The sequence below is a fragment of the Leuciscus leuciscus genome (assembly GCF_965113295.1).
Source record: "Leuciscus leuciscus genome assembly, chromosome: 10".
NCBI classification, from domain to species: Eukaryota; Metazoa; Chordata; class Actinopteri; order Cypriniformes; family Leuciscidae; genus Leuciscus; species Leuciscus leuciscus.
This window is the reverse complement of record NC_138734.1, coordinates 33,913,611-33,925,162: the sequence shown is the minus strand read 5'-3', so window position 1 is coordinate 33,925,162 and position 11,552 is coordinate 33,913,611. Positions and strand designations below refer to the sequence as shown.

The 11,552-nt window shown below is 38.0% G+C and overlaps 2 protein-coding genes across 2 annotated transcripts in view; both read left to right on the top strand.

Annotated features, from left to right (window-relative positions):
• Positions 1 to 4,070: 4,070 nt before the first annotated feature.
• LOC309507390 (hydrocephalus-inducing protein-like) overlaps positions 4,071 to 11,552 on the top strand; it is a 9,035-nt gene continuing 1,553 nt past the window's right edge. Inside the window, exons 1-7 of the mRNA XM_082181556.1 lie at positions 4,071 to 4,445; positions 4,791 to 4,971; positions 6,684 to 6,783; positions 7,123 to 7,213; positions 7,754 to 7,977; positions 11,104 to 11,197; positions 11,306 to 11,541. Coding sequence (XP_082037682.1) covers positions 4,315 to 4,445; positions 4,791 to 4,971; positions 6,684 to 6,783; positions 7,123 to 7,213; positions 7,754 to 7,763 — 513 coding nt within the window. The 5' untranslated portion in view covers positions 4,071 to 4,314 and the 3' untranslated portion in view covers positions 7,764 to 7,977; positions 11,104 to 11,197; positions 11,306 to 11,541. The remainder of the gene's footprint in view (positions 4,446 to 4,790; positions 4,972 to 6,683; positions 6,784 to 7,122; positions 7,214 to 7,753; positions 7,978 to 11,103; positions 11,198 to 11,305; positions 11,542 to 11,552) is intronic.
• The window catches only part of LOC309508202 (hydrocephalus-inducing protein-like), a gene marked incomplete at its 5' end in the record, with an annotated part of 24,013 nt that continues 20,313 nt past the window's right edge, over positions 7,853 to 11,552 (top strand). The window contains 3 exons of the mRNA XM_082182721.1: positions 7,853 to 7,977; positions 11,130 to 11,197; positions 11,306 to 11,541. Coding sequence (XP_082038847.1) covers positions 7,853 to 7,977; positions 11,130 to 11,197; positions 11,306 to 11,541 — 429 coding nt within the window. The remainder of the gene's footprint in view (positions 7,978 to 11,129; positions 11,198 to 11,305; positions 11,542 to 11,552) is intronic.

Here is an 11,552-nt window from a genome sequence, read left to right as displayed (position 1 = left end):
GTTAGGAGGGCCAAATGTGTATCTATATTATACGCTATGATATAAGCAGACCACTTTCCTCGTCAAGAAGGAGAACAACTATCTTGGCAGGCTTTTTAGGGTGCACTTAAGAGTGAGCTGATGAAGACATCTCACACACACACACACACACACACACACACACACACACACACACACACACACACACACACACACACACACACACACACACACACACACACACACACACACACAATCTGCAGCTCTATGAAAGCTTTCCTCATTTCCCATTTCTGTTCTGAACAGCTCCCACAATCCTTCAGCCTGCTTGCAGATGCAGTGTCCCATCAAAGACACAATTTCCTTTGTCTCTATGCGTGAAGCTTTGAGAGAGAGAGAAAGAGAAGAGGTTAAATGTCTCTGGCTCATTTGTGAAAAGTGATTTCTACAGCAAATGAATCAGTGGAGAGAGTAAAAAGATGAAAGGGTAAGACTGGGAGTGAAGAAAAGAAAGAAGCCACAGGACCTGCCTTCTGCCATATCATCTTCAGGATGTCATTATGGCAGTTTCATTTCTTCTACCAATATTGTTATTCTCTCTGTCTGTCTGTCAGTTTGTTATCGTTCTCCCTCTCTCTTACACTGTCTATGTCTGTCTTTTCCTTTCATAAAGCCTAGTTTTCCCCCCATACAGCTTCTTTGCTCTCCTTCCAAGGCTGTTGTAGCTTAAACATAAATGCAAATTCTTCTGCTCCAAGTACATCAGATGTGCGGCAATTACATTTGCTTGTTTAAAATGTGCACTGAATAACAGCAGTCCTTCTGCTAGGAGACATGCTTGCATAACTGGATCAGCCCCTACAGAGAAAATGCTTCAGGCTCCCGTCTCCTCTTTCTCACACTCTTTAGTCTCTACTGTACAGCACAGAGAAACTTTTGGTGAAAGCATAGTATTATGTATTGTTTTTTTTCATTGATCTAGTTCATTTTGGTTGACACTGTTTTTTTTGTGTGTGTTTTTTTCTGGTTTAAGCTCAAGAACTTAACTATTTGCAGTTTGTATTTGGGAAATGATTGCATTGTGAAAACTGTGTGTGTGTGTGTGTGTGTGTGTGTGTGTGTGTGTGTGTGTGTGTGTGTGTGTGTGTGTGTGTGTGTGTGTGTGTGTGTGTGTGTGTGTGTGTGTGTGTGTGTGTGTGTGTGTGTGTGTGTGTGTGTCAACTAAAATTACCTGTCATCCTCTGTTTGGAAAACTACAATGATCTCATTTATCGATGAACATGCACTGCTTAAAGGAACACTCCACCGTTTTTTGAAATAGGGCTTATTCACCTTCTTTCCTACATTTAGATAGGTGGGCAAATGCATTTTTGTCTCAGTGCATGCATTGTTTTAGTTTGACAGGGTCGGCGCTAGCTTAGCTTAGCATAATGAATGGAATCCTTTGTTGCCAGCTAGCATGTCCTGAGTAAAAGTGATATAAAAAATTTAAAAAACCCACCTAATTACTTCTTGTGGCCTGCATATTCACAACAAGTACAAATAGAGATGCAGATTAACACTAGACGATTTCCTATGCAGATATTGACTTGGGACTATATTAGGGGGAAGCACAGGTGAAGCACTGCTACTTGGGCGCAGAGATATCACGCCCAAGTAGCAGTGCTTCGCCTGTGCTTCCCCCTAATATAGTCCTTAATATATAAGTCAATATCTGCCTAGGAAATCGCCTAGTGTTAATCTGCATCACTATTTGTACTTGTTGTGAATACGCAGGCCACAAGAAGTAATTAGGTGGGTTTTTTAATTTTTTTATATCACTTTTACTCAGGACATGCTAGCTGGCAACAAAGGATTCCATTCATTGTGCTAAGCTAAGCTAGCGCCGACCCTGTCAAACTAAAACAATGCATGCACTGAGACAAAAATGCATTTGCCCACCTATCTAAATGTAGGAAAGAAAGTGAATAAGCCCTATTTCAAAAAACGGTGGAGTGTTCCTTTAAAGGGATAGTTCACCCAAAAATGTTGTCATCACTTATTCACCCTCAAGTTGTTCCAAACCTGTATGAGTTTTTTTCTTCCGTTGAACTCAAAAGAAGATAATAATAATAAATGTTGGTAATCGAACAGTTGACGGTAGCCATTGACTTCCATTGTAGGAAAAATATACTATGGAAGTCATACAGGTTTGGAACAACTTGAGGGTGAGTAAGTGATGACAACATTTTTATTTTTGGGTTAACTATCCCTTTAAAATCTGTCTATAATGCTAAATGGCAATATATAAGAATTATGTATTAATTTGTCTAAATAAATGTAACAAATAAAACACTAAAAACTAAAATCAATTATGTAAAATTTGATTAAGAATACATTTAACAGTGTTATTAAATTATTAGTGTTTTTAAAAAATAAGTGAGCTTTAGATGATGGGAAAGGTAATCTAAATGTAAAAAAAAATTAAATAAAAAATACTAATTGACTGAAATAAAGCCTATATCCAATATCAACCAATACTGATAATCAAAGCAAAGAATTACCATTATGGTATTGATTTGTTTTCCTTATTTATCAACATATATGCTTTACTTAATTGTAAAGTTATTGTAAACATATTGTCTTCCCAACATCCTTAGCAGCTGGCAGTGTACTGAATTATTTTGCATTGAAGACAGTCAGTGTATTTTTAAGACCTCAGTGTACAAAAAAGACAAACGGGTGAGGGGTTAATTATATCCAGAGTCATCAGAGAGAGACACATCCTGAGAAAAATAAAAGTATTCTCTCTAGAATGTGTGCAAGAGTTGCAAACGTTGTACATATACGTACAGACAAAAACATTTGTGATGCATATGTTCATACATGCAATATGTGAAGTGAAAAAAGCATGCGCTCGTGATGTTTGGGCTTTGAAGCGTGCTGAAACAGCCAATAAATGTGACAGTTAAAATGTATCTCTCTTCATTATCCATCAGTTTACCTCTTACCTCTTTCTTTACTGTCGATTTGTTTACTTGGTCTTGAGGAATTGTCTCATATATACTCATATACCCCTCCTCCTCAGCATTGTGTTTGTCAGTCAGCACAATCATATTACATATTCCAAATGCAATTCAGTATATCCAGAGCAGAAGATTTATAGTCCAAGATCAATGTTTACCTGGTATATATCATTTTATAGTGAAAACAATTGCCGTTTGATGTTTCGTTTGAATACTTTTTTCAACTTTGTGTGGGTGCATGAGTAAGTGCGCTGACATTATGGACAAGGCAGGGCTGTGATAGTCCACTAAGCATGAAGCTCCTGCTTTGAATGTAGCCAAACTAGTAAAACAAATCAAAATGCAGGTAAATATATGTAAGCCAGCAGCACTTCTGATTTGAGCTTTTGTTTTGAACTTTACGTGTGTTTTGTTCGCTTCTGATTGGTTTTGGCGAGGTCATGTGACCACATTTCATTGGGGAACTCTTGTCCTGATGGACCAGGTTCACAATCATTGCAGCACACAGCTCCACCATGGTAACAAATGCAGAATACAGACCTCTATTTGTTTACATGTAGCGCCACCACCATGGTGACTAAAAAAGATCACACAGCTCCAGTCGTACAATTACCTAGTTGTAAATCTTTTATGCTTGCTAGGGAATAAGACGATTCTATTTCTAAAAACGTGCCACTGATGCATAATTTGTGCCCCCATTCTTTACTACTCATTTAACAAAGCAAAATACTGAACTAAGGCACATTATTTTGTAGATTTAACTCCGTTTAGTCCGTAATACAAAACATCAGGCAGTTTTTTTTCCATAAATTATACATTTTGCTTTCATTGTTAATGTAGACGATGTAGACCTAATATTTATGAAAAAACGCACATTTTGTCTTTGTCCTTTTTTTGCCTGTCATTGTTAAATGACCATCATTGTTTAAATTGTTTTATTGGCCTTATTAAGCTGAATAAAATCATGTTTTTATATTTTGAATTTTAAATAATGTTGTGTGCCACAATGATATTTGCTAGTTACGCTTGTTATTAGCCCTTTTTGCTCTCAACTTCATAACATTCAACCCTACAACATTTTAAATGTAACAGGGTTGGCAGAAATGAATGGATGGTTTAATGAGAATGACCCATCAATACTCTTGTAGAAATAATCACATTCTTTGGTTGATATTGTAAGTCTTGTGTTAACAGTAGACTGTCTTCATACAAACCTTTTACTTTGATATATCTGTCAACCTTGTGACTCCTTTTTTTAGGAGAAGACATCCAAATCGCCCTCTATGGAGATTCCACAGATATAAATGTCGGATTGGACAAGAACTGTGTGATGCTGGAGAAAACCTACATCTCTTTAGCTACCTACCAGAAAGTGGCAATAATGAACAGGAGTGATTCCATTGTGCAATACCAGTGGAAGAACTTTGCCACTGAGGAGGAAGAGGAACAGGACAAATTAAGGTTTGACTAGTTAACCTCTATTAGCTTTAAGTGTTTTTATTGTAGCTATAATTTAAGTTTTTCTAACTATACTTTTGGAAAGATCAAATCTTTACAGTTTATCCTAAATTCAAGTGAGGTGACATGCTCACGTCTTAATGAAAAATTCTGTTGACAGCATCTGAGGTGCATTTTGTTTGTTTTTCAAACCGAGAGACAAGTGAATCTCATTTTCAGTGGTAATGAATAATGACGGAAGTTTCTTTTTTTTTTGTAAATGAGCTATTCTCTTAACATTATGAATGTGTCAAGCTGTGTTTGTTCATTTTTCTCTTATTCTCTGTTGTTTTCTTTCTTCTTTTGTAGGCTTTCTTCAGAGCTGCATCAAGAAGTGGATGATGAGATGGAGCAGTTTCTGACAGAAAACACTGATCCTTCTTTGCGAGCTTGTCTTTCGCAGTTTTCCAATACCCTCCAGGAGGGGCTTGTGCAAACCCAGCAGCAGCTTTTGTCTCTGGATGACCAGGACATCATCATGAGACCCCTGGTGTGTTACTTACAACTAGACACATGACAAGCTTCAGCATTTTAGATTTCAGTTTACCCCGATGCAATATTGCATAACCAGCAATTAAATCTAAAACCTAGAATGTCCTTGTACCGTATAACCATATGCCTAAACATATGGTGGAAACCAAACTTAGACATCACTTCACTCAGCCAAGCAATTAAAAAAATACTGAGCTTGTTTCTAATTAGACACGAGGATTTGTTATGTGGGTGAGAGTTAAATGTGATTTACTTAACTAAATGGTAAATCTAATTGTGAATTGGCAGTTTTAAATTTTTTACTTGTAACACTTTGTGCATGCAATCCCTAAATTCTATTAATCCTAAATTCTGCATTGGTTATGTACCTAGTGATTGGTCTTCTGCTACAGTTGAGTCTTTGTAAGTTTGTGCATGTCTGCAGTTGAGGCAGAATGTATGCAACAGTGCCAGTTGATTATAACACGATCTATAGGAAGTCCAGCTCAGCACTTTGTTTTTCCAAATGACTAATCACATACCCTTCAAAAGACATCCAACACTGTTTTGTGTTAATTCTGTCACCTTGCTGTGACTTTCAGCCTCTTAGAGGCACATACAGACATACTGCAGTGATTCCATTTCTCTCTGCACCTCACATTTTCCTTCATCTAATGTACATTTTATGTTTAAGACAGAAGAAGATGCAGCTATAAGGATGGCTATAAATGAAAATGTTTCCCATTCATTTCTGCTCTGATTTGACTCTCACCTTAAGATTTTTCAAACCAGATTTATACAGGATTAGACAAGAAAACAAAGCAAAACAAAACAGATCAGTATCCCCTCTGCTTGGATGTGAGCATCTGTTTACATGCAGTAGAGCTTGATCGCACCTGCTCCGTCAACTCTCTGTCAAGCACTGCCTGGTGACTCAACATGCTGTTTGTTCACTAGTGATTTAGCTAACATTTTTATCCAATGCAGTTGTGGCCAACCCCCCTAGAGCACCCTAATTGTAAGTGACTTGCTGAAGAGCGCAGTGGTGATAAGGGACCTTGATATCTCCCAAGTATTGATGCATCACCTGCTGGGATCATACCTGTGAAGTTTGTGTTACCAGCTCTGATTGTTAGGCTTTCACCACTTTCTATGTGTCACTGCTTCAGGGAGAAGTGTTGCATGCAAACACATTTTGGTCTTTTTTTCACATCACTCCTGTCATAATAATAATAGTAATAATAATGACTTTACCATGAATTGCTGGTAAATAATATGACATTGATGTCATTTATTATCTAGTTTCATATACACTATCATTCAAAAGTTGGGCCAGTAAGATTGTTTCTTAAAGTAATGAATACTTTTATAATGCAATGATGCATTCAGTTGTTCAAAAGTGACAGTAAAGGCTTTAAGAAAAGGTTTACTTTTCATGGTTTACACAAGAATATTAGGCAGTACAAACATTTTTGACATTGATAATAAAAAGTATATTAGAATGATTTCCGAAGGATTGTGTGACACTGAAGACATTACTTGGCTTCTGACCATTTTTTTATATTCTTTAATAGAAAAATAGTCATTTTAAATTATAATAATATTTAAAAACTTCTCTTTCACACTTGTGACTTTGCATTACGCTTATATAGCTAATAACATATGTGGAAATTAATCAAAATTGTTTTTTTTTGTGTGTGTTCTCTCTGTTGACTTTCTGTTGTTTTACAGAAGGGAGAAATTTGGCCCAACAGCACTGCAGAGGTGAACATCATCTTTAAACCTCAGGAAGCCAGGATCTACCAGCAGACTGTTTACTGTGAAATCACTGGTAGTTACTCCATGATAACAGATGTTGTGTTAAAAACAATCACTTTCCACTGTCCCAGCTTTGCTGCTCATGCACACTTGCATTGTTTTCTAACAATGCATTGGTATATTTGCATGTTGCGCTTAGGAACATCTGCAGGCCTGGAAATCAGGTTCGCATTTATTTGCATGTTTGAGTAAGGTCTGACTATATTCTGGTTACTTGGATTAGTAGTGACCTAGAAAGACAGACTGTTGATATTGTAGCCAGTGAAATTTAACAGCCTGTTTCATTATGCTAACCTGTGCTTGTTTAAAAAAAAAATAATTATTCTTATTTGAATGCTCTGTACTTACACAGGTCGTGAATCTCGGTTGCCACTCGGCATTCAAGGAGAGGGTGTAGGCCCAAAACTCATTGTTTTGTCATTGGCTCCAAACAAAGCTATAAGGTACAATTGTAGAAACCTCATGTACAGTAGTATCTTTGTTTTAATCTCAATGGTAAAAGCAATTTGAGCTTAAGTAACATTGTATCCCATTAAATCCTGTAATAATTATTATTCAGTTGTTCACATTTAAGCAGCTGCATAACACACTAAAGGTGCAAAATGCGTCCATATTGACATACAGTTGGACTCGACAGCAGTTTTACTTGAATAATAAAAGCCCCTTGTTATCACTGAGTCTTGAAATAGACCAATGTTTGGATCAGTTTGAATACACACCATGCTGAATTATGCAAACATTGTGGCTTTCCAATTCCTTTTGTTATTTGAGCTTTTGCATAATCCCAATAATATAATTGTCCTGAAAGTTTTGGATTGTTTGAGGTAGTATCCAAGTGTATGATTAAAGAACGTAAACTGATCCCACCGTTGAAAGAATGAAACAATTGACGTTCAGTCTGTGCAAGCATAAACCTGGAGAGATCTACAGACCCCCTCTATCTTTTGTGTTCCTTCTCTCTGTCTGTTTTGTCTTATTCTTAGCTGCTTCTAAGCAATAAGGGACTGATAAATGGTGCGTATAAACTAGTGCAACCCAGTACAGTGCTGGGGCTTTGCTTTTCCTTCAACCCCTCTGAAGGCATGATTCCACCCGGAGTCTCCAAAACACTGGAGGTCCACTTCTCTTCTGACAAACTGGGTGTTATCTCTGAAGAGTTACACTTCACTGTGGTGGGAAACCCTGAGCCTGTCATTGTCACATTCAGGTAAACCCTTTATTATATAATAACTCTTTATTTATTTATTTTCAATTTTCAATTATGTCATTTTTGTATGCGTTGCCTTTTGTGTCCATGAGGAAAATCATTTCACATTGCATTTAAAAACTAGATGAAATCACTCCCAAAAGGATTTCATTTTAGGTTTAGCTGGTCATAGTATGATAGAAATGTTTGAATGTATGTTGTTTAAGGCATTTAATCATGTTCTTATCTGAAGAGACTCTGGTTTTCTCTCATGCTAGACACAATTTATCACCTTATCAAATTCTGTCATAAATGAAATATCATCTAAACATATGAAAAAGTCAAATGTCTTGCTTGGTATCTGTTACAGAAAATGAACCTCTTTTGTCTTAAACTGCTAATTTTCCACAACACAAGTTTCCAGCCAGTCCCCATAGCTTTCCACCGTTATGTACTAATGGCAGTTTTAAAACATTAACCCAACTGTGTCATATGATAGACTGTTGTCTATGATAGACAACTTGTGTTGTCATTGTAATGATCTACCACCTGCATGAGCTGTGTCGCTTCACTGCCATTTACCAATCTTCTCCTGTGGCCTAATGGTATAGTAAAGTGTCCAGTGGATGCGCACTTCAAAATCGTCCCTGAAGTAGTATGTTCTCCGCCTACTGTTTTATGAATACTGTGAATTTCGGACTTACTCTTTTCATGAACAATACTATACTATATAGTAGGGAGGTCTGCAAATTTGGATGCAACCCTAGTATTGATTGACCTTAACCAGAGTTCATTTTAGAGCAGAAGATTGACCCGAATTGTACATCCTTCACTTTAATCAATCCCCTCTTATGACCATTAGCAAAAAACAAATATTTCTCCTTCACTCTTTGTTTTTTTAATCATTAGTTTATGGCTGATTAAATGAACCTGTACAGGCTGAACCTTAATTAAACGAGTGAAGCAGAGCTCTACTGAAATCTTTCAAACAAACTAGCACAAGCCTAGTCTCCTTTGATTAAGATGGATTACCACTGAAAGTGCTGAATGTATTGTAGAGTTTATACGCCCACGTATAAATCTAATGAATTATTATTCATAACGAATTATGATCAATAAAACCGTAAAACTGCGAAACCGTAGCCAAGGCGACATCTATTGTATATATCTATACCCGCCCGCGCTCTCAGATCACTTGGACGTGGCTGAGTTCAAGAGGTAAAAACGATATAAAAACTGTTCGTTTTCTCACACAAACCGCTCGTTTCGTGTCTTAGGCCATCAATGTGTACTTACGATGGGGAATTGTTTAATTTGGGGACGGGGAATTGTTTTAATTTGGACTCTGTGCATGCTGTTTGAGACAAGTGACCATCGACCTGCATTATATGACTGACCGACAAGAACGGTTTGACCTAAAAATATAAAAATTGAAACTACTGCGGAAAAAAGACACCTACATCTTGGATGCCCTTGAGGTAAGCTAAAACATACCAAAATTTAATTTCAAAGTGAACTATCCCTTTAATTTAACCCTTCTATCGTTTCTTAGACAGGTTATTAAATTTATATCAATACACCAGTTCAGCTTTTAGTCTGGAGGTACTTGCTTGTCTTTGTCGTTGCGTAAAAGGGGGTTTCCCCGGGTTCGTTGGCCGGTCTCCTTGTGCCTGGGTCTGCGGCGCCGGTCACGTGGTGTGCTGGCTCTGCTAGCAGATGGATGAAAGTCTTTGTCTGAAGCTGGTTTTGCCGTCGAATCGGGACCGAAACTTTGCCGCAAAACTTAACTTAGAACCGAGACTCACAACGGAAAATAAAGGAAAACTTAGAAAAGAAGAGACAACTTAGACGAGAGTAGTAAGATGGCTTGAATAAAGCTGTTGAACCCGTTCTTCTGATCTTAATTTGGGTTCTTTGTCTCTGCGTTTACATGGTTACTTGTCTGATTGAGATCTTCATCTTTTTCTGCCCATCTCTCTTGAGAGTGATAGCAGAGCATTTCTTGAGGGTGAACCCAGAGAGCGAGAGCACAGAGATAGAGCACAGAGTTAGAGAGAGCACAGAGAGAGAACTTTGTTTTGGGGTCTAAGATTTTAAAGTCAAAGTTTGTCCCCCCTCCTGAAGAGATCGGACCAATTAGACACTGGCTTTGTTTGTCTCATCGTAAATCATGCATTATCTGGGACCTCCTTACTCTTAGCTCTAATAGAGAGTACAGAGGCCACAGTTTAGACATCATTACTATTATAAGAATATTAAACATTTTACACAGATTTAATTCCAGCCATCTTGCTAGTGGTGTTCGTAAGATAGCATTGATATGAAACAGTACACACTTTCATTCACACACCTATAATAGTTATAACAATTACATGAATTATATGGGATCAAGGCATATTAAATGGACACATATATCGTAGAAACACATAGAATGATGTATGACGTTTATAAGTCCATTGAAAATTGTTATTGAATGAGTTTTATGTATACTGTAGGAAGAATCTCAGTTTTCTGGTTTAGAGAGAAAAGAACTCTGTTTGTTCGTTCAGAGGTCCCAACGGGGGAGGGGTCAGGAATGTTGTGGGGGTTCAGCAATATCTGCTGGTATCGATCCGTCTTGCAAACTATCAAAGTTGACCAATCAAAGTCGTTGGTTAGCCGACTCTCTGGAGCCGGTTGGTGATTTATGGCTCTGGGTTGCTGATTTGAGCTTGGAATGTGAAGACTCTGTATGGGACCTTGGTCTCTGTCTTTCTCTTAACCAATCAGTATTCGGCAACAAAGCTAGCATTGACCAGTTATCTCGTTAGTGCTGGGGGCTCTTCTAAATAGTCAGACCGGTGATGCCGGATCCGATGGCAAGATTGATGATGATCATGAGACGTTCTGAACAAATCTTCCCCCTTCGTTCGCGAGAAGCAGAGAGTTTGAATTAATCTTCTGGAAGAAGATTAGTCTGTGTTTGGTTCATACTCGCAGTCGTTACAGTATACATTCCACAACTACCACTGCCTTGTCATCTAAAAACAATGCCACTCATTCCTCGTTCCACTGGACTTCACCTCAACAGCCTTTTAGTTTTGTATAATTACTTGTGGTGCAGCATTTTCATTGCCCTTTATTCTTGTTGAGTTGTTTTTTTGAAAGTTTCCTTGCCCCTTCATCTCTTGCAGGGGATGTTTAATTGGGCCTACATGCCACTTCAGTGTCCCAGTGCTCAACTTTGGGGAGGTGTCCTTTGGTAAATGAACTTGCACTCTCCACTTCATCAATCAGGATCAATGTTAGTGTTTAATCCTTTTTTTGCATATTAGTTGTGTAATCAGGAATCTTCTATCACTCACCCAAGGGTTTCCGCAAACGCTGACATGGGGCCTTAGCAACACTTCAGTGGTGCCCATGAGCTTTGGACTGCGGATCCCCGGAGATGGCACGGGACTGGCGAGCAGTACCAGCACGGACCAGGTCACTCAGCTGAACAGAAGTGAATGGGGACTGGGAGACAAGATAAACTCTTTCGGTCTTCTTTTGGTTTTATCACCCAGCACAGGCACAGTTCATGCTATGGCTGAGATAGATATCCAGGTATGTTTGCT